Raw genomic sequence first — 27,381 nt, 5'->3', positions numbered from 1 at the left:
GGGGATGCTCTCGTTGGGGAGAGAAGCCCATGCCGTCGACCGCTTGGGACAGCAATGAAGCAACGGAATCGGGCGATGTAGACGAAGCCATCCTGAACGACACGCGCCGTGTCCTTTGGTATGCGATGTCGCCGATTCACACACTTTTGGGGTGAAGGGGCTTCTTTCTAGTATCGCTCAATATTCCTTCCACGTCCTCGATCGCTGTTTGCCAGTGTCTCGGGAAGTTTGATGCCACAGACCGGCAAAGCCCATATGTTTGCACGGGTTCCTGGCGGAAAGACCAACCGGGAGCCCGACGACGGTCCGTGGCGGGACAAGTGATCAGACTACCACCGAACGACGACGCCGAGCAATCCTCGAGGTCATCGAATTCATCCGTCGTCCTTCAAGGCAGGGTAGCCCCCTCGAATACGACCACCCTGACGGATGCGCGCAGCTGAAAGGAAACCACACGGCGAGGCTTGGGCATCTTCGTAAACCGAGGAAAAAGAAAGATGAGCCATCTGCATTCGAGAGATGCTCGCCTGCTCAAACCAAGCGCAAGCCCCCCTCTCGAGTTCAATCCCAGCCATGGACTCGAAGCGCTGCGCGTGCTGATCTCACCGTCGCACAACGCCACATCATCCATGACACCATGCCTCAGCCAACCCGCTTCATCTGGCGAGGCCAGGTGGACGATCGGGGGGTTAAGTACAGGAGCGGAGGGGGAAGGTACCGTTGGACAACAGGATCCCAGTCCATTTTCGACTGTTATCCATTCATGACTTGAGAGGAAGATGTCCTCCTAATACGCAAACCAGGACGCATTGTAGCGCGACACGTCCCCCGCTGAAAGCCGTGTGAAGTTAAGAGAAGCCGTCTTCGACCATGGACATCCAACCCGAGCAAAAATACAGAAGGTAAGACTCTACAAGCAGCTCGCCTAGCCGAACAGGGGGGAGGAGGGGGATGCGAGGAAAGATGCAGCAGCATACGTGACGACAGACGGTAAACATTAAGAAATACGACCGATTCTCACCTCCATTTTTTCCTTGTCTGAGCCTCACTCTGCGGCTGAAAGGGGGTGTCAAATACGCCGCTGAGAAAAAGCTCCCCCAAGCTGACCACTTCAAACCACAGCAGCAGCAGCAGCGACAACCGCACCGATGCCCAGCAATCAGGCCCCGTAACCGATCGAACGAGATTGACGGTCCACTGATGCCCAAGTCGTTACGAGAAGACCAAAACAAAACGTTAACGTCCAAATAGATCCGTTTCAATGCGAAAATAACAATTTCCGTTGCAGTCGAGTTGCCAAAGGACCGGCGCACACCAGCCTATCACGGGATTCGATGTAGGCAGGTCACTAATCCGCAGATGTGGAGCGGGTAAGGTGAACGACGGGGTGAAGCAATTGGCAGTTGAGCACGAGGTGGGAAGGATGACGATGCAGCGTGCTTCCGATAAGATAACAGTTCGCGGGTACTGCAGACGGGACCCATTTAATTTAGGCGAGACCACATCCTGGCTACTTCATCCGACTACCTACGACCTGCCACCCAAACCACCAACCAGCGCTTTCATCCTGTCATCAGCATTAGTGCTTGCCTGTCCTCTGTCACATTGTCACTACATTTTAATGTTTCTGATTTGGCCAACATCGTTGTGCAATCATTCAACCAGCCCGTCATGGAAATATGACAGAACCAGCGGGGAATCGGTCACATTGATCAGACCAAAATATCCGAATGCTTGTGTAGCAATCAATGAATTGAGACTCTACACCTGCTCCTACTCATGCTTCCAAGTATTAGACAATACAGATACCATTACAGAATAAGCGCCCCTAGACTATGACCGAAGGCCGCCCCAGGCAGGCTGGTATGCAAAACTCCCTCTCCCAGTTTTTACGATGCAGTGCTCCGTTGTTTCCGACCTTACAATCTAAACCACTGCCTTGATTCCGACAATGAGTGCAGCACAAAGGAAATTATAGTTGAAGAACGTTGTGAGTCCGTCTAAGAAACGGTCGGCATCGGAGAGGGAGTGTTCCTACCACGCGAGAACAGCGAGGTCACGAAGCTGCTCTTACGTTTCGCCGTCTTGGACTTTTTGGCAGGGGCAAGGCTGCTGGTGTTGGTAGGAGCCTTCTCGACCTGCTTGATGGGCGCATCCTTCTCATCGGTGGTTGTAGTAGTCGTGGTGGTAGCGTTCTGGACATGTTGCTCAGGAATAGCAGGAATAGGGGGCGCATCGGTTGCGCTATGAGGAGGAGTGAGCTCATTAGGAGGGGGCATCACTGAATCTCTTCGTGGTGCGACCGACTCTCTCCTAAAGTCAAAGATGGATCCCTTCCTAGGGCCGGCAATGGAGCCATGACGAAGAGCAGAGACAGACTGCATCAAGTTAGTTATCCGTTCTCTTTGTTTGTGAATCTCTGATGTCTTACCTTAGCACTGATGCTCTTACGGTTGCGTGCGCGGCGCTCAGCAATGGTTTCTTCCTCCTCGCCGGTCATCTCGGCAATATGGGCAGCCACGGTCTTGCTGTTGACGGCCATGTTCTCTGCAGGAACCTCGATAAACTTGACGAATCCGCGGACGGGCGAAACACCAATGGCTTCTTGCAAGTGCTTCTGGAGCAGGGCGGCATTCCTCTTATTCTTAGTGACGCCAACCTCACACGACAGAGCATGGACTGTCATCGTGTAGGCAGGGTCAAAAGTTCCGCCAAACATCATACAAGCACCATGTTGCAGGTTCACCACGATGGACGACACTGGCCGCTGATACCTAACAGAGAGCTGGTACGAAAAGTCCGTGATGAAACTGAATTCATCACTAATCTGGGAGGGAGTCAGTCACGGAAGGTCAGACATCGGCAAGTCGAAACACATACGATGACGTTGGTGCGGAGTTCAGCCATGACAATAGCTTCGCTGTAAGCACGATCCTTGAGGACGTTGATGTCTCTATCACCCTGGAAAGCCTCCTCATAGTAAGAGCTGCGGCGTCGAGCCAGGTCGGTTTGGTTCTTAGACTTCCTGTTGTTTCGAACGTCGCCGGGCAAGGAGTGGTTGACGTCTCGGGTTCCCTCGCCGGCCTCGACAATAGGGGTCGGCGCGGTAGATGGCCGGCGACTCATTCTCCTCTCGGCAAAAGACATTCCGGCGCCGGCTGCGATGGAAACACGCTTGTTGTTGTTGTTGTTGTCGGGAGTAACTGGCGTGGAGTTGACCTTTTCGTTGATGCTGCCGGTCGTGGTGGATTCTTGCGGGGAAGAAGGCGGAGACAGAGCCATTTTCAAGGGACGATGGGGAGGGTCGAAGCTGGGATAAAAGGCGGCTGCAGGTGTGTGTGCTTGGAGCTCGTGGGGGATGTATCAGACGTGGTCGTTTGGGAGCGGCGTCTTACTAGCAGCGGCCGTGTTAGTCTCAACCCAACACCCAAAAGCCTATCTAGCTTGACACGTACCGAAAGAGGCGCCGGCCGAGATATTGTTCAAGCGATACTAACAACCGCGTTGGTCATCAACTAGGGCCCCCTGGGACTTGGCGCAATATCTTCAGCTGTCAAGCTGCAATGGAGATAGGTCGTGCACTGGCGAAGGGCAGAAATCGTCTTACTCGCGATGGCAAGGTCCGGAGGAAGACGTTGCGATGAGGAGGAAGGCGCAAGTCGTGTTGGATGCGAAGATGCCGCCACTGAAGCAACCGAGTGCCGATTGTGTGGTCTCGTGATGCACAAGACGTGGACGGCGGTGGATATTGTTTGGTGGTGATGAGTTGCGAGGGTTCAGCGGGAAACAAACAACTAGACGAACGAATAAAAAAGCTGGTGTGACGGTACGGTGACTGAAGGAGACTATTATATCAGGACGAGGACAAGAGATGCGAGGGCTGGAGCTAGCTGGGATAGTACACCACCGCAAAGAGCTACGACGGCCGCGAGTCGTTGGGACGGAATCGATGCAAGAGGCGGATAGCCACTCAGAACCGCGAGATGATGGTCGAAAACGGAAACAGCCAAGGCTCGATGCACGCACCTAGGTAGGTCTTTCTTCCCATGCTCGACGAGCCCGGTTTCAATGCAAGACAAGACAGGTCGATCAAGTTGAACGGAAGGAGGAAAGAGGGAGAAGGAAAGCGGTTTGGGCTGGACTGGACAGGACAGTACGGGCTTACCTCACCTGCCTCATCTTTGGTGTTGGTACTGGTCCCTGGGTTTGCCTCTGCCTCGTGTCCTTGGACGACCAAGGCAGAGTCTCAACTCTCAATCCACGCCGTGCGCTAACGAGCCAAATCATTCTTTGATCTCCTCACTAGGCAACTATGTTAAGGAAGGATAGGGCATCGCTCCTGCCGGGGGGAGTCCCTCAGTTTGATGGATCCAACGGGATCTGGAGGCATCGCCGTGTTACCCAACTCCCTGCGCCTGGACTGTTCTGTGCTTGTTGCCAGGGTTCCTCTGTTGATTGCGACTGTGAGGTTCCCTCGAGGTGTGTGTGTGTGGCATGCGGTAGCAACCGAGCCCATACGCATCATCCCATTACGCCTTCACCGTCCTTCGCCTTGGAGACGGGAGTTCCTGAGGCTGTTTCCGCAGTGTCCAGATGTGTGCGGCCGAAGCTCTGCGACAAGATAGATTTTCTGAGATTCCGCAGGACTGGAGCGGTGCCGCCTCCACATCCAAAGTGGCATGGATGGCACTGGAGACATTGTCGAGGGCAGTCCAGCACGCTAGTTTGTGACTAGGCATCGGGACGACAGGGTCCAGGACCATCGTGTCGCCTTGGAATGCATGGCGGGAACCCCATTTGAGCTACTTCTCTTTGTCGTCGGTCGGGCATCAGGTAGAATGGAAGAATAGGAGAGTCATGGAGGGTCAACGGCACGCCGCAGACCAGCTACTCGGCCAGCTGCATGATGGACGGGCGTGGCACACGGGCGACGCAGCTGGCATGCCCGGCAAGCATTGTTTGCTGTTTTCGCGTGGTTTGCAGTGAGATATGCCGTATCTTAGAAACAGGGCAAACCTTGGACCCTTTGCTCCGTCTGCCTGTCTCTTCAATTCTGGGACCATGTTTGGCATAGGCGCCGTAGCAAGCGCATCAGGTAGGTAGTTAGACACAGGCCACAGGCTTTACAAGCCAAACCGTCTAGCGCCTCTCTCGTCTGATTGCGCCCTCAGCGTGGCCAGGAATGCAGCGGCGGGTCCAGAGGCGGACAAGCTAATATACTGGGGACGCGAACGCGCGGGTTCGGCGGGAGACCCAAGGAAACGTCCTGGTCTGTGACGGAATGCACATGTTTCCGGGCACTTTACGGTTGCCCGCCCATCACCCGCTGATCGACCGACCTGCTTACCATCCTACCCAAGATGCCTACTGCGTATCCGCAGGATCCCTACAGTATCACCCTGTCAAAGGCAGGTAGGTTTTCACACGGTGCGTAGGTAGTGATCATCATCCTCAAGACGTTTCCAAGAGACAGCCACAGTCACGGCCCTCACCTGTTGTTGCTGTTGCAGGGGCCATGCGTGTGGTGCCCTGTGGAGTGGAGCTGTACCTGTGAGCTCGGAGAATAGTGCGGGAAGATGAGAGGCCCAAGCGGCGTTCGTCTCGTCTAGCTTCTGAGCACACTTGCAATTGATCCAATCATTCCACGGCAGATCCTCTGTGGCCCGGCAGCGTCCAACTCCCGTAGCGAGCCTCCAGGTAGTCCAGCCTGGGCTGGGTAGTTAGCCTGTGTAGCTGGCGCTCGCGTGAGTGCGCCAGGTCCGTGTTCCCTTCTGGGTGGCTTGCGCGGGCGTTCCACTGAAATTTGATGAGACAAGAAGTGTCCTACCAGGTGAGTGAGCTCACTGAGCTGCACAATTGTCCATACCATACCTTAAGGTACCTTACCTGAGGTGCCTAGGTACCTATCTGAAGAACCTTAGATAAGGTAGGGCAATTGCAGGGGTCTCCTGAGTGCTCTAGACGACTCGTATTTTGCAGTAGTCTTCAAACCAAGGCCGTCGTAGCTCCCGGCAGACAAGAGATGAACTACTACGCCCTACCTAGGTTAAAGCCTTTCCCCAAGAAAAGCGTCTTATCAGACTTCCACCCTGCATTGGTCCCCTACCTTACCTGCTTCAAGCTGCGTCTCCGAACGACCTTAACCTGACCAACCGCCATGTCAGACCCTAGGTACGAGAAGCTAGACCGGCCTTGCCAGCGTACCTGATGGCCGGGACGACGGCATCTCCTGCTAGACCCCCACACCGCATCCTCCACCCGCAAACGGCCAGTATCTCAACTGATGCTTCCCAAGCTCTCAGCTGCACTTGCGTCGGTGGAGGCTCCTTTCGCCACTTTTGATACCCTCAGTGATTGCGAGCTCAGTCTTCTCCCTTCCAATGCTGCCGCATGCGGCCATGGACTGTGAGTTCGTGAATCAGATTACGAGTCTGTCGGATAATCAGGAGGGTGGGGAAAGATCGGATTCCTGGATCGATGGGGATTCTGGATCGAAAACGTAATCCATTGGACAGTCTCACTGGTCCTGTTGACAACAGCGAAATATTAACCCGTGAAAGAGACACTTCTTGGTACAAATGTGACGCAGCTGACTTCTGCATCTCCCTGGTCTTGCGTTGACCTGAACGCCCACTCCATGACCGCACATCGTCCGTTTCCGGCGCGTCTACCGTCACTGGCACCCTGACAGCGTACCCGACCCTGTGGCAAAGGCAACCCCGTCGTCTCGACGGCTCCGCTCCGGACATCCTAGTGAGCCTCTCCCTCAATATCTCTGGCGGTGACTGACGAAGGAACGGGGCTGCCGGACTTGCGGCGTCCTTGAACTACACCGCTGGCCCTGCTGATGTTCCTCTCGAGTACCATCTGATACGCCCCAGCTCCCAGAGTAATGGCTTCGATTGGGATCAGGAGGATGGACATGTACAGTCCGGCCTTGCTCTGCTTGCAAAGAGTGCCAAAGTGAGGCCGCGTCACCATCACCACGTCAGACCATCGGCAGCTCCAGCTCTGGAGCGTGTCCACAGTGGTCGAGGCGTTGATGCTGTAGAAGACCGACATGGCGACCACTGCAGCCACAAGTCCGACTGCTGGAGCGGCGACGCTTAGTGAGTTGTGGATGAGGGCTCGCCCACGCAGCTATTCACGTTTGGCATTAGTCCGAGTCGACCTGCCGCAATGCCTTGCCATGATGTATCAACTTACAGACTGGACCCGGCTGAAAAGCAGCGAAACAATGTTGGCAACAATGACAATGGAGCTGCCAACCACAAGAGCCACCGTGGGCCTCAGGTCAAAGGCATCCGGCCAGAGCGGGAGCAGGTAGCTGGTGGGTACGTGGGTCGCATCATAGACTGCGAGAGCATCTGCTGATACGCCGAGGATGGTGATGCCTGCAAGCAGAGCCACAGCCGTCAAGCTGACTCTTGCCGCGTCGGTGGTCCCAAGGAAACGGGCTTGCGATGCGTATTGAGTGTCTTCGGGATCAACCTCGAAGCCTGAAGTTTGGGTGATGTTCTTTTCTTCGGAAGACATGGCGGAAGAGAAGGAGACGTGAGAAAAAAAAATTACGATAGGAAGAAAAGATGACTAAACCTAGAGATCGACCGTTACAATAGAAACGAAACGTAGGAAACGAGAAAGGGAAAGGAGGCAATGCTTTGGGTTTGCCATCTCGAAACCTGGGAAGGGGGACTTGGATGCGTACAAATACAACAGACAAGTATCGTATAGGCGCCTTGAGCCGTGTGTGGACGCGGCACGCAATCTTGTCAACCTCCGGGGAAGGGAGATGCGATCCAAAATTATCATGACGAGCGTCGCGCCGATGCAAGATAGCCGCGCTTGCGACGTGTTGAGGTGTGAAGTTGGAGATAGTTGGGAACCCTGTAAGAGCTGTCCGGCGTGGGATTGGTCAGACGCCCGCAGATGCTGGTCCCTATTTTGGTCATCCCAGGCGCTTAGAAGCGGGAAGGCCTGTGATGAGGCCAATGGCAGCATGCGAACACCCTGAAATAAATCCAGGCATGAAGCCTATTCGCCGACTTGAATAGTGTCACAATCGAGGTTACTTCGGCACAGGGGTATTGCTCTGAGGGCCTGCTCAGTTGCCGCCGTCAAGGTGATCCAGAGAATAAGCTCACGTCAAGCGGGAAGGGCGGAGACAGACTTTGAACTCAGTGGAACGAAACAAAAGTTCAATCCGACGTCTGGCTGAGTCATCTTCGTCACCGAGCATGCACGTGACTAGGAAACAACACGCTTATCTAAGCATCCCAGCTCCCGACTGATCTTTTGCGGGCCCTCCTTCTGACACCAGTTGGCAGGGACTGCACGGTGTTTTACCAAACATTCTCGATGTCGTCTTTGCCGTGGCGAAACAAGCAATTTTCATCTTCGTATATGCATGAAATACATCATGACTCCGGACCTTTGAGTTACACAGCTGGTTTTCCCCCCCTGCTGGCCCTGCATTTCGATGTTTCTCATCTCACAACATTTGCAAGGCATTCGTACAAATGCGGATTGCGGTTTCTGCATCCTCCCGGACCTTCAATACGTCGGAATCTTTATGATGGCCCGTTGCGATGTTGTCCGCTAAGCTCTGTTCCTGGGAACTAGACTAGTCGGCGCTGGACTCTCCATACCCACGAGTGAGTGTCTCGTCTGCGAACTGCGACATGCAGCACCCATTGGGATGGTGGCGTTTTTGCCGTCCCAAAGCTTCCTCAATGATTCCACATCACTGGGGGGTGTCGACGACAGGGGGTCAGACCCTCTTCCGAAGGGGCAGGCAATGAAGCAAGCACTCAGGCTCTTGCATGGCAGCCGCAGGCTGGCAGAAGGCGACGAGGCTCTCAGTGGACCAAACAGATCCAACCAGTGACCGTCAGCGGCAGGGCTGTCATCATTAGCAGAACCTTGGCCCTGTCACTGGAAATGAAGGCAACAAACACAACTTGGATGGCGTTCGGGCGGCCGACGGGAAAGTGTCACCGGCAACGGGACGCATCCACTGCCTCCCTGTCAGTCTGTCAACTTTGTTGTTGTTGCATGTCACACCAACACTTCGCCAGTCTTCCCAGCCTCACTTCTATCGCTGCCAAATCGCCCACGAATATTGGTAGGCCTGTTTTCCTGCTGACAAGGGAAACTAGCATTCGTCGGCTGGGGTCGCATACTCCGCATGTCAACAATCCTCACCCTGCCGCTGATCCCGAGCCGAAGGAGGAACCAGTCCCCGGTCCGCCTGAGAGAACGGCAGCCTACCAAGGTCATCTTGAGCACTATCAAACTTATCGTCAATGTCAGACAACGCACAAGGCGGATGCGAATGAAGATCAACGGGCGAGGCGGGAGGTTAGCTGCTTGGCCTCCAACGTCCGCAGCTGAGGAATGCCGATCGGCCCATGCTCCGTGAAGCAAACAGCTGCCTTCTGAACCTCCTCCAGGCCAACTTTCAGCTAGGAATGGCCAGTATCGGAGTTCGGCAGCCAAAGACTGTGGGGTTCAAAGTTCGGCCATCGAGTTGCCAGCAGGTGACAGGTCAATTTGGCCTAGAGGAAGTCTCACAGTGGCGCCACGGGGGAAACACAGCGGCACAGCACCTCAAGCCCGTCCCTCTGGGTAAAAGAACCAAACACCCGGGTTGACTTCTGTGACACTGACACCAAAACCAACAAAAGTCGAGACCGCAAGCCGGTCGATGGTGATTACTATTCAGAGTTCCTCTCATGCCCCAGCTTGTTGCGTTTCGTGCAAAGCAAAGAAACGCCAGGTCGGAAAATCGGACTTTTCTCCCTGCAGGTTCCTGGCCAGAATGCCATCTAATAATGCTGGAGCCTCGCCGAGCAGGTCGGCGAATCTACGTACCCTGATTCAGCTGAGATTGCTTGCAGGCCAGCCGAGGGGCACGGCGTTGACGCCGACTTGATCTACCAATCAGCACTCAAAGCTGTGCTCACTCACAGAGTGGAGGCATAAGCAGACTGCAGCAGCCAGCGAAACATACCCTGACCCCTGGCTCAGCCCAACGGATTGGAACCAACCACACGTCCATCACCCCCGCCTTTGCATCTTGACGATCTACGGTCCTGCCCTCTTACGGCCGGCCGGATATACAGACTTCCTTTCTGTCTACAACCACGAGAACCGCAGATATTGCGTCGTCGTCATCCCACAGCGAATCCCAGCTACAGTCTGCCCCCCAACGTCTGTCCGCACCTGGTTCAGTGGAACCTGACCGGTACGGATCCCCCTAGCTCTTTGCAACCCGCACTTCATGATCAGCGTGGTCTGTAAGAGGCTGCCTTGAACAGACCTACAGACGGCCTCGGATGACATCTCGCTCTGAAGAGGTGCAGAGATATGCTCAGTCGATGAGTTTCCGTTGAGACTATACAACAAAATCAATGTCAAACGACGATTGGCAGGAATACGGGAGCGGCTGCAGGCGTTCAAGCAATGGGACCCTAAGCCATGGCTCAGTTCTGACACATCTGTGATTCTGTTGTGCATATGGCTATCCCTTCGATCGGTTCCGCTCCCAAGCACCTCGCTCCCGTCGGGCATCCTGTCATTTGGAGCCTCCCCCGGCTGCGTTATGTGGGAAATATTGGCCATTTGAATCCTTCAGATGCTGAGAACCCCTGTCGACCCGACCCAAAGCCTCGGGTTCTGGGCCGCCACACTTTCTTCCCTGACCATGCGTCCATGACTGGGGTGGGGGTGAAGGGGGGTGTGGTCTTCCATTACCATGATTCACGACCGACAGAACTTGGGTATGCAGACTCTTGCCCTTTCCCCCCCGCCTAGGCCAGCGAGCCTGGTCTACCTTTACAGCTCGGCCGGGGCTGGGTATTTGTCAAAAAAGTCTAATGATGTCTCGGCTCGAATTGGACCTTGCGGGATGCAGGTTGGCAGGCATATCCTTTGTGTTCGTTTGCCCAGGATGGCGCTGCCAGCCCGCCGCGCCGCTGCGACCGATATAATAACCTCTCACGCTTGCCACCCCTCCGTCATCGTGTCCCGCATTGGCCAAATTACCCATCCACCCACCCACCGCACTTGCGGTCCTTTCCTCCCACATTACCGACGACGAGTTCGCAATCATCGATAGATAGAATCTTGCGCCCGCGTTCCAACACGCCATGCTACCCATCCCGACGTCGACGACGACGCCCGTTGCGAGGACACAAACGGACGGCTCCCGCGAGCCAAAGACACCGTCGCGGCGACCAGTAGACCACTTTGTACGTTTAAACTGCCGTAGCTTCGTCGATCTCCCGAGAAAGCCTATCTCGTTAACATCGAGTCTTCCCATCGCAATAGCACCTTTTCCCATACCTGCCCGCAGAACTTCGCCTCAAGATATGGAACTTCAACCTACCTCCGCCGCGCATCGTCCCCATACGGTGCGGCGCAAAATCTCTGTCCTTCGCTGCAGACGTCTACCCAGCCGCTCAGCGGCGACCATCGACTAGCGGCTGCATCTCCTACGCATCCATTCCCGTCAACCTCCACGTCTGCCATGAGTCTCGCGTCGAGGCCATGAAGTCCTACCGGCTCAGTTTTGGCATGACTCGCAATCCTGGCCAAATCTTCTTCGACCGGTACCGCGATGTCCTGTACTTTGGCGCTCGCGACGGCTACATGGCGTCGGAATCGCAGTTCATGACCGTCATGGCGCTGTGTGACCCCACGGACCTCGCCGAGGTGCGCCACCTCGCCGTCAACGACTCACTGTTCTGGATCGACTCCGTGTACTACCAGAGCATGTCGGCCGCGAACCTGACGGTGGAGGTGCTGAAGCAGGTGCGCACGCGCATGCCACGGTTGGAGAGTCTCGTTTTCATACCGAGGGACGAGAACCCGGTGTACTACGACCAGGTCGAACTCGTCGAGGCGAATCGGCAGTCGGAGCTGGTGCAGATCATGAGTCTGCAGATGGAGGCCGGCATGAAGGCCGTCTGGGAGATGTTCCCCGACTGGCGGCCGCCTTCGTGGCGTATCATGGCTCTGGGATGCGGGCTGCCTGCGGCCGTGGACTGGTGTCGAGGAGGGGATATTGGGACGTTACCTGTTGAGATGGAGATCGACGCGAGAAGCTGAAGATCCGACAATGCGTGTGTGCTCGTGCGAGGACATTTGTTTTTTGACCTGTTGCATCAAGGGCGGTCAGACTGATTTTGGAGATACCCTACACATCTGTTTAGGCGTTACGGTTCTTGGCGTCGCGGAGGATGTAAAGTATTATTGAGCATCTACGAGCTGTGTATTTGGACAAGCAAGCGTACGTCATAGAATGGTGTGCGCCTCTACGGTTCATCGTTTCGTGCTCCTTGCTACCTATGTGATGAAGTCGTATGTTCGAGCCCATTTTGAGACATCCAACGTGCCGGGATATCGAATGTCACGTAACTACAATGGAACCAACGTTATATCAGATCATTAGCTATAAGTATACATGCGCATCTCTGGATCATCAAGTGAAAGTCGTTACTAGAGTAATCTCCAAGCAGGCGATTCTAGCGCCAAAGACCTAAACAATCACCAAATTCATGCGGGTTTGGCCTTGACTCTCGCAAACGAGGTTTGAGGTTGATGTTTGTATTCTACCCTCCTGCTTCTAGAACAGATTCGTTAGACATGACCTGCAGGAAACTTGTCAACTAGCAATTATGAGAAGGCACGAGGTGTGCGCAGCTTGACAAGAGTTTTTCAATGGTAGATGGAAATGACACTATGATGAAAAATTGTACACGCGAAACGCAATTCGTAAAGCCACTCATCTTGTACAGGAACAGCACTCAACTGCAGCAATGTAGCCGTCCAACGGTCTGCGTTCCTGGATGTGGACATGACAAAACTGTAAAGACTTGTGAAGAAGGCAACGAGGTTGATTGAAATACGCTCAACCAGTTCAATATCTGCCTTTATACTTCCTTCGTTCTCCAACAACCCTATGTCGACGCCACACAGGCCATATTGCCAACTCACGAAATACGACAGCCGCATCAAACAAAATGTAGCATGGCAAACAGTATTCATGTCTTTGTAAATCGTACACTGTCCTGAGATCGCACTCTATTTCATAAAATTGTATCTCGGTCATCGGCCGGGCTTATACCTTCCTCGTGCCCGTCGTCCCTCAGCAAGCCCCTCTGTTCGCCGCCACCGTCTTCACGCGTGAGGCCAGACTGCACCCCCATGTCCCTGCTCAGACCGCTCGTCCGGCGCGTTTCTTCGGCGCCGTTAAGGACGTACCAAACGTCCTTTTTAGTTAGGAGACCCTGCAGGGCCCCGCGATCGCTGAAGAGTACGTAGCGAAGGCCGAGCTTCTGGAAGTAAGTGACGGCCAGGTGAAGACTAGACCTCGACGGCATGGTGATTGGCGTCTGGTCCATCCACGGGCGCAAGTCCAGCGTCGTGCGGGGATCGGCCAGCGGCTGATGGGAGAAGTACGCCTCCGTCTCTGGAGGGAGAGATCGTGGAGGCGAGGAAGAGATTCGCAGATTGTACGTGAGCTCTTGCCGCGAAATGTATCCCAATAGAATAGCATCGCGAGGATCCGAGATGACTGGGAAGCCGCGGTAGGGATGTGTGTCGAGGATGTTCTTGAGGCTGGCTATTGTGTGGCCCGTTGCCGTGAGTACAACCAGGTCCTCAATACGCGTCATGATCTGTGAAGCGGGTATGTCGGGGATGACCATTTCCTCGCTGTTGTCCAAGAATGGGTACTCATTGAAGTGTATCCAGGCTTCGTAGATGCCTCGTCGGGAAATCGCGTCGCCCACCCATTTGGAAATCATGACCGCAATCATAATGGGCAGGACGTAAGTCAAGGCTCCTGTCAGCTCGAACATGATGACCACAATCGACACAGTCATTTTAGTGACGCCCGCCAGACTTGCTGCTGCGCCAATGATGGCGTACGTCCCGGGTATTACGCAAGGGACGTCTGGCTCGCATGATGCGAACGGGAAGAAGGTTGGGTGGTTAGCGACCCAAATCTCCATGATTATACCGACTGCGCGACCGCTGAGAGCACCGATTGCCATTGACGGCAAGATTATACCAGCAGGTAGCTGCAACCCGAATGTTATGGTGGCTAGGAAGAATCCAAGCACGGCTCCAAAGACCAAAAGTACGATAGTCGGTGCTGATGCAACTCCCGTCTTGCAAAGTCCAATCTGGTCATCGACGTACTTTGTACATTCCACGAACAGGTTGGATACCAGTTCCGATGTCTGGAATTTCATGTACGAGTTTGGATAGTTGATGAGCGCTGTCAAAAGCGCAACAGCAGCAACTTGGGTAATGGGTCCTGGGAGCCACGGGGTGTTCTTCTTCCACCGAGCGACAGCCATGTTGGCCTTGACGAACAAGCCGCCGTAAATGCCCTGCAACGTTGATTAGCCCTGTTCCCGGGTGGTCGATCCAAAAACACTTACACCCATGATGCCGAGCAGGGCAAAGGGGATGAGCTCGAAGCCATGCCAGCCAGTACTGTACTTGACCTGATACATGACGAGCTGACCTGTGCGGAATGGGTCGAATGCCTGGAGAACGACAGCGGCAGTCATGGCACAAACGAAGCTTTGCCACATCGTCTTGTCGGGGAAATAGTATGAGATTTGCTAAACACAGTAAGTATAGAACAGGGTGGCATGCGGGCGTCACCAACTTCAAGGCTGAACAAGACGCCTCCAATCGGCGAACCGAAAGCCACTGAGATGCCAGACGCCGCCGCTGCAGACAACACCTCTCTCTTCCGAGCTGGAGTACTGTCAGAAATATGCCAGAATAACGATGTAAGGGACGGCCGACCTTCGTTTTCGTTGATGTTGCTAAACAGCTTTATAAATAGGTTTGCGCAGCAGCAAGCAACATGGACAAGGGGGCCTTCTTTACCCAACCACATGCCAGACCCAACAGCGAGACACTGTAGATTTTCGTGAGCGCGATTTCGTGCAGTGGGCACTAGATTGACATACCAGTCCCAGCGACTTGGTGATCAGGGTCCAGCTGCCAAGGAACCTTCTAATAATGAAACCGCCCAAGACCGTCTTGATTTCAGGGATACCGCTATGCTTGGCATAAATACCGTACTCTCTGACCAGTATAGCCGCTGCGCAAGCCAGGACGACCTAGGAAAAGAGTTAGCAGCGGCTCTTGACGCATCTGCCGAAACATCACCTACCGACAAAAACATGAAAAAGAAGTACTCTATGAACCACTTCCCGCCCGTGGAAGACACTCCCAGAGCCTTCGCCCAAGGCGTCCATCCGGCGCACTTGGAGAATTCATCGTACCCCCAGCAGCAAAACCCCTTGTTCAGGTAGAATGCGCCTCCTTCGGGGCCGCCCGAGCAGTACCCGGTCTTCAGATCGCCAAGCCAGTCCGTGGTGATGTCTATTCCAGCTGCGACAGCACCAACTGCCATACCAGTCAGGATGAGAATAATCCAGACCTGACTGGAGTCGACGAGCTGCTGGAAGTAGCCCAGAAGGCCTTGCGCGCTCGCGTACAGGACGCGCAAGCGCTGGCGCTCCTTTGTGTATTCGAAAATCCAATCGATCGCCGTCAAGTCCTCGTATCCAACTCGTCGGCCCGGCCCCTCAACGTACCAGTCCAACGACGCGCCGTCTTTCGTCCCACGGGTCGTTGTCGCATTGCCGCCTGTCCTGCGCGGGGAGGTGAAGCCCGGTCGGCCAGCATCTTGGATCGGCGTTCGAGCTCGCGGGGATGAGTGGGGGGAATCGGTGCCTGGTCGCGAACCGGTGATGGCGGAGAGAAAGCGCCCAGGCGTGGACAGCACGTTCTGCTTCTGCTTGCGCTTGAAGGAAAGCGGCTCTTCTAGGTCTTCGCGGTCGCGGATGGGGTCTTCGGTGAGGACGTCGGCGATGTCCTCGTCTTCGCTCCAGAGTTCCAGCTCGTCTCGGTCGCCGGGGGGGCTGTTGCTGTTGCTGTTGCTGTTACTATTGCTGCTGCTGCTGCCATTGTTCAACGGTCGCGACGAGGACGAGGCCGAAGAATCATTGTTTGCGTGGCCGGTCATGTTGCGACTCTGAGGAACACCCGACTTCTCTTCAGTTCCTCGGAATGGCCATCTTGTTGTCGTTTCGCCTTTGTTGAAGGTTGCACCTTGCGCCTCTCTGCCAGATACCTGCTTGGTGACAAGCCGCGCGTGGCTGACTCGATATGGAAGCTCGGACCATTTTGCAGTCTTTCCTCCGGTGATCGCTTGCAGGGATGTTGATGTACCGTGGAGAATGCTCTTCGATCTGCTGGGTCAAATCTGCGCGGGGCATTTTTTCCACGAGAGTGTTGTTCTTCTGGTCTTGGCTTCGGGCAGCTTCTATTTGCAGATCGGTAGTCTGTTGACCGACATTCTCTGTTTAACGGGGAGCCCTACCAAAACGATTGACGGTTTTCATGAAAGAGGGCGCGGGCGTTGTCAGATGTTGACAACTGGAAATTACCCTAATCCGACTTACAACTCACTCAACTTACTCTATACCCAGCCTTATTGTTTGTAGAGAACACCAGGTCGTCCTTATTCGAACGGAATGGATCAAGACGCGTCTTCAGGACCTACGGATCCGCAGGCGACTGCCTCGCAGGCGTCTGACGCTCCGCAAGAAACACAGCAAACAGCCTCGCTCGATCAGATTCAGACCATGCTGAAAGCCAAGGATGACACGTCGAGATTCGTAGGATTGGCACTTCTCAGAAGCGTGCTTGACAACTCCGAAGGACTCAGGAATGACGCAGAGACGGTCTCCGTCCTCTGGGCGTGCGTCCCCCCCAAATTCCTCGACAGGCTCGTGAAGACAGGCTCGTCCGCTCAGTCGGCTCAGGCAGCAGACGCCAGAAACATGTTGGACCTGGCCGTCTCAGTCATACACACATTCACATCATTACTGCCTGACCAGGCAAAGAGAGACAAGAGGCTTGTCGGGAGGCTGCCCCTTCTTGTGTCAGGCTTGCTACGGAGGTGCGTCGACCAGAGACATTTTTCAGGGGGGAAAGTTGCAACGCTAACTCTCAAGGGGGCAGTTCTGGCGAGACATCTCGGCTGATTGTGCAGACCATTCTTGCACTTGTCGTCTTCCCAGAAGGCGCTCGGGTATTTTCAGAAATTGAGGATGTAAGCCCACTGGTTGAGATTGCACCGAGTGACCCGGTGGCTCTTGAAATCTTTGCTTTCGCGTACATCAACTGCATGGACCTTGCCGAGGACAGAGTCGTCTTGAGCAAGAAAATCGACAGCACTATCCAGGCCCTAGTCTCATCCTTCAAGGGAACAGATGGAGTCACCCTGCTTGAATTCCTCGGCAACTTTCTCCGAAATTCCGACGCAAAGGTAGGTCCTCCCCCCCAAAAGACACAGGCGGCTGACTTACACGCTTGCAGGCGCTCCCGTCGAATCCAACATGGATCGAGACTATCATCAACTTCATCAAGACGTTGCTCACAAGCAGACCTACGCCCGAGGCTAGGAACGCGTACACCATCGCGGCAGCCTCTTTGCTCGAGGTCTATCACGAGGATGCGGCAAAGCTTCTCTTCACCAGCGACGTCAAAGACGACAAGCCTTTCTCCTACCTACTCATCACCCTGCTCCTGACTGACACGAGAGTGACCTTGCCACGACTGCTAGAACTTCTGAATGACCCAACCTACCCATCCGTCGCCCAGCGTATTGGCTCGGCGTTCGACGTCACTACACACTTTGTCGGCTACTTAGTGAGAAGCCTTGACGACGATCAGTCGCCAGATGCGATGATCATGCCCCCAGACTACCTGCTGAAGCTCCGAAGGACTATCTCGGAAGCCATGTCGTTGGCCATCGAGTTTCTTCGAGACAGGTGGGACGCGTCAGTGGCGGGCACGTTCGGCTTGCACCCCGACGCACGCACCAAAGAGACAGATACATCCGCCGGGAAGAGGCTCACGATTTCTTGGGAGTCCAAGAAGGATAACGTCCACGAAGATCCCCTCATCCTGGCAGCTGTGAGGGCCTTGGCCATCTGGCTTCGCGAGGACGACAACGAGCTTCTGCGGAAAGAAGCCGCGGGACTCACAGACATGCTGGTCGACCTGTTCAAGTCCAGCTCTCCCTCTGGACTAGACTTCCGGTCACCCGTCCTGGTTGGTCTGGAGGGAATTCTCGTCGAGAAGGCAGGACTCGAGGAGTTTTCCACCCACGGTGGCTGGCAGGCCCTCACGGCCGACTTGATAGCCATCCTGCAGCATACGTCGACATTAGGCGATGAAATCGAGGCAGCCCGTGGGATCGAGATTGTGCGTGTTCTTCTGCCGATCGTGGAGGGCGAGGATGGCGGTGCGAGGGTGGACTGGATGGCCTATATCACTGCTGTCGCCGCCTGGGACGTTCCGGAGGCCGAACAGCCTCTTCTCGTCCAGGAGGCCCAGATTGCTGCCCTCCAACTGGCAACAGCTCTGCTCGTGAGTGCTCATGGGGGCATGAGGAAGCGGTACGTACACTCTACGAGCGCCATTCTCGGCATAGCTGCGCGGTTACAGAGACATGTGGGCACCGGCCACCCGTTGAAGGAGTCCTTGGACGACGTCCTAGAAACCCTAGATAGATTCCGTTAGACGGTTGCCAAGAACGAGATCACCTGGTTTTCCTGCCTTCGCGGCTATATTTCCTGTGTACCCCGAAGAATTTGATTTGTACTTGAATTGAAGACGATGCTTGAGCGCAGGGAAAATGGGGGCTGCCCCAAGAACATCGCTCCGAGGGAGAAAGACGTAAAAGGGGCGCCATTACCATGCGGCATTACTGCAACAGATCAGTACATATTCTGTACTGTTGGGCAATTGTGCTAATCAATGAGGATTATTGGCGTTCTAAACATCTCTGCAAGATCACAACCGCCAAACGAAACTACAAACACTGGCCGAGACTCACGTATATTGATAGAAGCATACCTGTTAAACGTTGACATGATGTCGTCGTTACCCACCAGGCCCGATTCAGGTTTTGCGCGCATCGTCTAGATACGGGCCTACACATACAATGCTATATAGGTCGACGCTCTCTTTCGCGGGATCATTCACCACCATTGGTACAGTCCTCTCACCGGTGCGCACACCGTCTACTGTCACTGAGTTGTCCAGATGAGAGCCTCGCCATTACAAAACCTACCCCACGCCACACTTAGGTTGTGTAGATCCTCGACCAGTTCATGTTAGTCTCCGTCACAGAGACACCAACAGCCATACATTGAAAATGGCCGCAAGCCAACAAGTCACACTGCAAGTGTATTCCTGATTAGGACGGAGGGTTGATGGGAATAAGATCTGATGGAGATATTGGCAGTAGCCGTTCTCATCTAGGGTATCTGCAAGTGACTTCTTGCGGTCACAGGCAGGCAGCTTCAAATGGTGAGCCTTAAGCTGCCCTCCGACCACGCTTAACTCGAGAAGAAAGAAGTGACAATACTCGTGGATGTCCTGGGTTGTAATCGACCATCATTGATGGTTTGAGAGGTTGCGGTTGCGTGGGTTGCCCGGTTACGTAGAATCAATTGCTGCCCTGGGGGCGTGCGACTCGCGACTTGCCGCCGCTTCGTCAATCTTCTTCTGAGCAGCCTCAGCTTTGGCCCGCTTCTTTTGTGCCCGCCTGACCTCGATTTCCACATGCTTCATCTCAGCCTGGACAGAGACCAGACGAGGAATCACGTCCTGCACCGCCTTGACCGACAACGTTTGCGCCTGACGCAAAGGCATCGGCGCGAGGATGCCGAACCACCGAATAGGGTCGTTGCTCTTCTTCGTTGCTTTCGTAGCGTCCTTTGCTTTTTCAGTTGGCTCGACCTCGTCAGCCGGAGCCTCATCTTGGCCGTCGGGTTTCCGCTCGCCGACTGGAGCCTCTTGGGTCCCTGGGTTCGTTACATCTTCTGCAGGCTTGACAAGTTCGTAGCGAGGGACACCCTTGCTGTCGGCAGAGATGGAGAGGATTCTCGAAGCCTGCATGCGCTCGTCATAGTAGTCCGGGCCGTATCTGACGCCCCTCTCTGCGGAGAAGTTGGCTCGTGCGATGTTCTGATACATGCCAGCCTGAGTCTTGCTGAGGAGCTCTCGCAGAACGGTATACTCATCCAGCAGGATGAGAAAGCGCTCCAGCAGCTGATCGATATGGTCCGTCTCCATGGTGTGTAATGCGGCACGGCGGCAGACGGGGGGGCCCGGAAGCTGGGCCGGGGCGGATGTAGTTGGTGATATTGTGGCAGAAGGGCCGAGACGGCAACGGTGGGGTGCTGTAGTGTCCCGCGGGAAAAAAGGAAAAAAAAAAAGATGCACTTGAATGAGAGTGACACGTACTCGTAGGGGTAAGATGTCGTCAAAGACGGGAAATGGAGCGGTCTGACTCTAGGCGACGGTGATAAGGTATTCAGAGTAAGGTGGCTGCGCGAGGCGACGCATGAAGTTGAGGCAGCTGTATGTAGTAAGGAATTTGCGTGGCTTGAGCGATGATCTGCAAAGGAGGGACGGTGCAGGGGGGTGCCCTGAGCTAGCGACCCCAAAACCCGAGTCTGTGGCAGTCGTAGTGGTACTTGGCACTCAACAAGCACCTAGTTGCTAATCCGGGTGTGCGAGCTGTCGATGAAGGTACCTGTACTTTCAGCTGTCCCCGGGGCTGGCAAGAGCACCTGCCTGTCAATTGGCCGCAGGACACACGCGATTGATTGTCCACGGAGCTGCAACTTACACTACTTAGGTAGGTATTACGAGATGTCGTTGGGCAAGCCCAACGGCAGGGCGGTCGTTCCGGGGCAATGGCAGGGATGAACAAACAAACCGAATGGGTGCAAGACAACGGCAATCTGGTGCACAAAGATGAGGCGAAGTTCGAGGCGGGGCCGGCAAACAATCGGAACAAAGGCGGCCGGAACTGTCAAGTCCCCTTCCTTTTCCACTCCGAGCCGCAGCCTTCACGGGAAGCCGTTGGGTCGTTTGTTTGGCTGGCTAGTTGTAATGCCATGACTTTCGTATTCATTCAGCGTGACTCTTCCGGCAAAGCTTCATGTTTCAGCCTCGACAGCGGCTAGAGAGCGACTTGAACGGCTTGACATTGCACAACGATGAGAAATAACTGCAGGGGGATATAGATGCTGTCTGAAGGGAGCGGGACAATCATGAGTTAACACTAACACCTCAGTGACGGTGGGAGGAAATAGACCAATAGCCCCTTAGGAGCTGTTCCCCGTCGTCAACGCCAATCCGTTGCGCACGAGCCGTGGACCATCCTTTTATGTCGGAGATCCCGGTATTCGATCACGTTGGACCCTGGGACGCAGCGGTACTGGGATTCTGGGAATGACGATGGGCGGAAAAAAGGCATGTAGACTGCTTAGCTTCCCCCAAGACGGTAGATTGGATTGCCCTCCCTGCGATGGAACATCGGGCTGGAGTAATAGGGCAAGACGATGCGAGACAGCAAGCCGAAGCCATTATGCCAGGTGCCGGAGTCATGGCTGGATGGAAGCATTGAAGAAGTCTGCGGGTATCCGTTGACCGGTCCCCCGTCTGGCTAATTCCCTGCTCCCGGGACCTGCCTCAAGTGCGTGTCGTCCAAATGACTTGCGAGGGGATCGTCTGCAGCGTGGCGCCCTCCGTCCCCAAATCTCTGGCTTGCCTTGTCCTTTGCTGTCTCGATTTCCCACGTTTTCTGTCACCAACGGCGACGAGTAATTGCGGCGGCAGGCGGCAGAAGGAAAGTTGCATAGGGGACGTGTCTCTAGCTGACACGACATGCTACAACCAGCAATTGGGATGGCGTGTCAATTTTGGCATTTTGTGTCAAGGCCGCTCGAGCCAGAGACAAAGAAAGGGTTGCTGAAGTATTTGCTGGATGAACCCAACGCACAGGCGCCTCGGGCGTAGCAAGTTGTCCTGACGCTGCCTGTGTGAGTAAACACTGCTGGCAACATGATGCTTAGCCAACGTCGAGGAAACCCGGCTTTCTTATTCTTCGGCAGGTGTTGACTGAAACAGCCCAGATAGTTCTCACGGTCAAGTGAATGAATAGGGAGGTTCAAGTATCGCTACCTGGCCAATCTTAAGGGTCGTGGGCCCCGTGGCTTATGGAGGTGCGGATACGCCCGGGTAAGGTAGGTCACCTTAAGCCGATGCACCGTTCCAGCATCGGTGCAGGGCAAGAGGCGTGGGACCCAGCGGGCCAGGATTTGCAGCCGCTTTGAAAGTAACACTCGGGACAATTGGCAAAGAGAACGGTCTGGATCCGGCGCTCCTGCCATCTCGATACACGGCCGCTGCAGGCCATGCGAGGCGGAAGAAGGCCGGCGGCGGTGGTGGTCAAACTTACGATTTTGCTCCGAGATGGGGAGGCCAGGATACGCATTGTGGCGGGAGCCGTCGGATGTTTACGTGAGAAAAAGGAAATGGCTTGAGTTTGGACAGGTAGATGGGGAAGAAATAAGCTTGCTGGACAAACTTGCGTTGATGTCCATCTGTAGGACCCCGAACTGCTCTGTGCATTCGGGGTTAGACGGGGAGGGAGAGAAAAGTATGAAGGTGGGTGAGTGGTTTTGACTTTGGATGTTTTAAAAGAGACATCAAAACGGCTTGAGAGAGAGGGTGTACTGCGTGGGGGCCACTTACACAACGGCATAGCTCTACTGAAGCGAGAACGAACTGGTGGTTCTTCCTATCCGCGGATAGAGCAGGATGCCTCCGACAAGAGATATCACGACCCGAGTTGAGAGTGATTGGGGTGCACCGTGGCGGGCTGAGGTGACACAAGACGGCAATGGCAGGTGCAAGTGCAGTCGCAGATGCAGCGGGAGGTAAAAAGCAAAATGGGCCGCAAATTGGCTGGCGTGATGTCAGGAATGAGGTGCAGCTGTCGGTTCCGCTGCTTGTGCTTTGCTCTCTGTGCCTGTGCTCGTGCTCGTGCTTGGGCTTGATGCTTGATGCTTGAGCTGCATGTGCATACCATAATGGTATCTGTAGGTTGGTACCTAGATAGCTGTTGGGCGGTGGTGGTGTTGGGAGCTGGCGGTGCACCTGCTTGGTTGGGTCTTGCTACAGAAGAAGCTTGGACTGACTGCACTGCACTGCTCTACCTAAGGTATAGTTGGGCGGTGTCCAGTGTCGCTCCGTCCACCAGTGTCGTCCTGGACCCACTTTATCCTGGGACCGGTACGTACCGCCAGATATGCACATGCATTTTACGTGTTAAAGTCGCAGCGCTGCATGGAGTGGAGAGACCATCCCCAATTTACGCAGGACGAGGGTCCTTGGGTCGCGGTCTTGAGATGCAGCACCACTTGGCACTCCATGTACGTACGAACAGCCACTCTGCCGACAGATGACACCCAATGTCACCACGAACTGCGAAGTGCGTAGGGGTAGCCGCCAGCCTCGAGTGGCCGGGCCTGGCGCCATGGTTTTCGGAATGAGCCCGGCTCACGATCTTCTTTTCTGCTGAACTTCAAGCCAGCAGATCCAGCGTCCCGCTTAAACCAAAGACGAGGGACCGGTCCACTCTTTACGGGTAGCAAAAGTGATTGGTGAGGGCGGTGAGCAAAGAAAGAGGAGGTCAACGAAAACAAGCTACGAGTGCCCCGCGTCCGACCCCGAGCGAGACGGAACCACGAAGCCGAACCCAAGACTCGACCAACTCACCTCATCACCATGGTGGTGGAGATGTCAAATACGCAGTGCCAATGACAGGGACGACACCCCATATGCGTGCCTCAGTCTTGGGCGGCTGTTTACCCTCCCGTCCATGCTGCTGCATGTCGGGCAAGACTGGACGAGCGAGAGGAGGGACCATCCGGGCATTGGCTACTGGGACTGACTGGCAATGTCGTGTCCGTCTCGTACGGGTCTACGTACCCCTTGGACGCAGGCCAGCCCAGGCGTGATGGTTCGCTGAGGTTGATGGGAACCCCCCAGTCCAAACTCCAAACTCCAAAGGCGGTGCTTGGTTTGCCCTGGGCTCTGCTTCGTCGACCTTCCGGGGTTGTGCCATGCCGTCCAGCTCGCAGCTAATACTGCACCAACAGGCAGTCCCAAGTACCCGAGAGCCACTGGCCAGGCGCCATCCATTCCTTTGGAACAGTGAACTCCCGTCCAAGGGCAGGCGCCAATCCCAAAACTTGCAAGATTCAGCCTTGCAAAACCCCCTTCCCACGCCTCCCCTCGTCCTCCGAATCACCGACCTGTTCTGTCAAAGGTATTCGTGAGGAAAGGAGTGTGGGCTTTTCCCCCCCTTTCCAGATCGCATGTGTTGTATGTTTGTCCAAGGCAAGGTAAGATAGGTTGATAGGTTGTCATCTTTAGCCTCTGAGAAGGGCCTGCCATATCTGGCCTGCCTGGGTATCTGTAGATTGCCATTCATGGATCTCATTTACGTTGCTTTCCGGAACAAGCTGGCATGCTCCTGCCTACCAAGCACGAGTTTGGCCATGGCCACTGGACCATGACTTGGTACCACTATTCGTGCTACTGCAGCCGCTGCCTGCCTCCGTAGATGGGACCAAAGTTTGCGTGCGTGCCATGATCAACAGCAACCTCAGAGGGAACCTTTTAATTTTCTCTTTTCTTTTTCAATCCTCGAATACCTTTATTTTATTTGGCACAACCAACACAGGCCTCGCGGTGCAAGGTACTGTTCCTGCAGCCGCCCATCGTGTCTACTAATTACCGGTTTGCGTGCGGAATCTTTTCACATTTTTTTTTTCTTTTCTTTTTCCCTTCTCTTTTCTTATTTTCTGCCCCTCGATCCCCTGCCGTCGCAGGTACTTGTAGTCTGTCCAGGTATCCGTAGTCCATGGTGCTTTCCTTCCCTGACGGAACACCTCACTCCAAGCGTTCAGGTCCTCAGGCTGCTGGTCGTCACCCAGAAAACTTATTTCATTATTCATTTTTGCCCGCTCCTCGCCTCTGGCTTTCCACCCCCAAGGTGACCCCTTTCCCCCCCTTCTATTACCTTACTTCCAGGTCGGGCCTGCTGTTCCACTTTCCCGCGTGTGTGTCGAGACCGCCCGGCGCCATCGCTGCTAAAAAAGAACACAAAAAAATCCCCGACGACATCTCACTTGCGACCTTGGTTGGGACGGCCCCCCCATCCACCCATTCACCCATTCATCACCATTCGCCAGTGTCACCTCTTGCCTTTTTTTTTTTTTCTTCTCCCTAACCTCGCCCGCCCACCTGCTCCTCTCCGTTGGCCGTTCTTACTTGACAACACCACGCACAACTGACCTCCTCTGCCACTCCCACCCACTCACCTACCCGACCCGCTAGCTTGCCTGGCCGGGCCCTGCCTTATTCCTGCGACGCCGCTACCTTACACTTCCAATCCCACGCTTACCTTGCAAGACGGGCCTACTCGACCTGCTCACCCTGGACCCTCTCTCCTTCTCCAACTAACCACCACCACCACCCGCCCTGCCTGCCTACCTGCGGCTTCGAACAAGGACCCGTTCCACGTTCCTCCTCGCCGCGCCCCCCCATTTCGATTCGACCGTCTCCACTACCCATCTTTCGCCCTGCAGCGACGGCAACCACCACTGCTACCAACTACCACTGCCACTCTCCAACCTACCTGCCTACCTTACCCGCCTGGAAATCACACCCCGACAAGACCAGAGACACTCGACGACGCGCCGCGCGATAAGGGAGAGACTGAGAGACCAGTCTTATTTTTTTTCTTCCCCAGGTCTCTGCTCCTGCACAGGAGCATCTTTGATCTAGACAATGGTCGTCGCTACTATCAAGTGCGTACATTTTCTCCCCGTTTTGCCGTGGCCCTATTCCCATCTCCATCCCCTTCCCCAGTCACAAGTTGTAGTCCCTCGACTCCAGCTGTGTCACTCTGTTCCACCTGCCTCAATATCTTCGCCCATCTAGATGTTGTCGCTCGTCATGGCCATACTGCCCATTTAGCCAGATGGCCGAGGCTGCCCTCTCTGGCGCTGGCTGCCTCTGGATTGGGCTGACCCCTCTCTCTCCCTCACTCTCACCGCAGTCATCAAAGCGCGCATGTCACTGGGCATTGTGCTCAGGACCAGAACTGACCCTCATCCTCCAGGTGCGTTGTCGTCGGCGACGGTGCGGTCGGAAAGACATGCCTTCTCATCAGCTACACGACGAACAAGTTCCCCTCCGAATACGTCCCGACCGTTTTCGATAACTACGCCGTCACTGTAATGTGAGTTTCTCCAGCGCTTCCAGACACACAAACACCAGGCTCCAAGGCCCTTTGAAGAGGGGGACCTAGCATGAATGGACGGGCAAAAGGGATGGGAGGATCAAGGGAATGGAATCTGCTGGCATTGTTTGGGAAAACTTGGTAGGCCTTGCGCTGATGGCCACTTTTTGCAGGATCGGAGATGAGCCTTACACCCTGGGACTGTTCGATACCGCCGGTCAGGAAGATTACGACAGACTGCGCCCCCTCTCCTACCCCCAGACCGACGTCTTCCTCGTCTGCTTCAGCGTCACATCACCCGCCTCCTTCGAGAACGTCCGCGAGAAGTGGTTCCCCGAGGTACATCACCACTGCCCTGGCGTCCCCTGCCTTATCGTCGGCACCCAGGTGGACTTGAGAGAGGATCCCAGCGTGCGCGAGAAGCTTTCTAAGCAGAAGATGTCTCCCGTACGGAAAGAGGATGGCGAGCGGATGGCGAAGGACTTGGGAGCGGTGAAGTACGTCGAGTGCAGTGCTCTGACGCAGTTCAAGTTGAAGGATGTCTTTGATGAGGTACGGCCTTTCTCCGTCATCGTTGCCATGATGCGCGACTAACCCGTGTACAGGCGATCGTTGCGGCTCTGGAGCCCCCTGCTCCCAAGAAGAAGTCGCACAAGTGCCTTGTCCTCTGATTGCGAACCCTCTCCCCACGGGTCTCGCTTCCTTCCGCCCTGCCCAGGTTCTGGCTCTGGCGGCGAGCGAAAAAGCCGAGAACCAGGCTTGGGCCTTTTCTCTTGCCTTCCAGATGCGCGCGCAAACGGTTCTGGACATCCGGCTTTGAATGGCATTTTGGGCCTCTTTTTGTTTGCAGCGCGCATGGCATAGGACACGCTGGATCTTGGTTAGCCGCAACTCTGGAACCGATCAGGGCAGTCATCTCTCGCGAATTAATGGATTGGGCTTCCTGGTTCAACGACAGCGAGGCTTGGATTGGACCATCTGACCGACAGTCCGGGCTATCAGGCATCTTTCGTCACGAGGGGGACTGCAGGAAAAGAGGGAAACGGATCAAAACGACGGGCTGTATTTCCCCTTGTATACTTGGTTCCCAAACTCCCAAAGGTCCTCTCATCGCCTCCCCTCCCCCCTTCTCTCTCTACCCCCAACCTACTACCCTCTTCCCT

General features: G+C 55.0%; 7 protein-coding genes across 7 annotated transcripts; 3 read left to right on the top strand and 4 right to left on the bottom strand.

Annotated features, from left to right (window-relative positions):
• Nucleotides 1-2,000: 2,000 nt before the first annotated feature.
• Nucleotides 2,001-3,282, bottom strand: COL26b_005571 (uncharacterized protein; the record flags this gene model as incomplete). The annotated part of the gene is made up of 3 exons (XM_053178412.1): nt 2,001-2,378; nt 2,432-2,827; nt 2,881-3,282. 3 exons carry the CDS (start codon nt 3,280-3,282, stop codon nt 2,001-2,003), a joined length of 1,176 nt encoding a protein of 391 aa, XP_053037615.1.
• A 3,468-nt stretch (nt 3,283-6,750) lies between these two features.
• Nucleotides 6,751-7,536, bottom strand: COL26b_005570 (uncharacterized protein; the record flags this gene model as incomplete). Its single annotated transcript, XM_053178411.1, has 2 exons — nt 6,751-7,140; nt 7,207-7,536. The coding sequence occupies 2 exons, from the start codon at nt 7,534-7,536 to the stop codon at nt 6,751-6,753; spliced, it is 720 nt and encodes a 239-aa protein (XP_053037614.1).
• A 3,614-nt stretch (nt 7,537-11,150) lies between these two features.
• Nucleotides 11,151-12,111, top strand: COL26b_005569 (uncharacterized protein; the record flags this gene model as incomplete). Its single annotated transcript, XM_053178410.1, has 2 exons — nt 11,151-11,252; nt 11,332-12,111. The coding sequence occupies 2 exons, from the start codon at nt 11,151-11,153 to the stop codon at nt 12,109-12,111; spliced, it is 882 nt and encodes a 293-aa protein (XP_053037613.1).
• A 980-nt stretch (nt 12,112-13,091) lies between these two features.
• On the bottom strand, nt 13,092-16,060 carry COL26b_005568 (uncharacterized protein; the record flags this gene model as incomplete). Its single annotated transcript, XM_053178409.1, has 4 exons — nt 13,092-14,402; nt 14,454-14,639; nt 14,997-15,149; nt 15,203-16,060. 4 exons carry the CDS (start codon nt 16,058-16,060, stop codon nt 13,092-13,094), a joined length of 2,508 nt encoding a protein of 835 aa, XP_053037612.1.
• Nucleotides 16,061-16,571: 511 nt separating this feature from the next.
• Nucleotides 16,572-18,627, top strand: COL26b_005567 (uncharacterized protein; the record flags this gene model as incomplete). The annotated part of the gene is made up of 3 exons (XM_053178408.1): nt 16,572-16,999; nt 17,062-17,368; nt 17,419-18,627. 3 exons carry the CDS (start codon nt 16,572-16,574, stop codon nt 18,625-18,627), a joined length of 1,944 nt encoding a protein of 647 aa, XP_053037611.1.
• A 921-nt stretch (nt 18,628-19,548) lies between these two features.
• Nucleotides 19,549-20,187, bottom strand: COL26b_005566 (uncharacterized protein; the record flags this gene model as incomplete). Its single annotated transcript, XM_053178407.1, has 1 exon — nt 19,549-20,187. One exon carries the CDS (start codon nt 20,185-20,187, stop codon nt 19,549-19,551), a length of 639 nt encoding a protein of 212 aa, XP_053037610.1.
• A 5,577-nt stretch (nt 20,188-25,764) lies between these two features.
• On the top strand, nt 25,765-26,889 carry CDC42 (Rho GTPase; the record flags this gene model as incomplete). The annotated part of the gene is made up of 4 exons (XM_053178406.1): nt 25,765-25,784; nt 26,099-26,218; nt 26,392-26,770; nt 26,824-26,889. 4 exons carry the CDS (start codon nt 25,765-25,767, stop codon nt 26,887-26,889), a joined length of 585 nt encoding a protein of 194 aa, XP_053037609.1.
• Between the last annotated feature and the right edge of the window lie 492 nt (nt 26,890-27,381).

Source organism: Colletotrichum chrysophilum (genome assembly GCF_026319265.1).
Source record: "Colletotrichum chrysophilum strain AFK26 chromosome Unknown scaffold_38, whole genome shotgun sequence".
Classification (NCBI taxonomy): Eukaryota; Fungi; Ascomycota; class Sordariomycetes; order Glomerellales; family Glomerellaceae; genus Colletotrichum; species Colletotrichum chrysophilum.
This window is presented reverse-complemented; position numbering and strand designations above follow the sequence as displayed.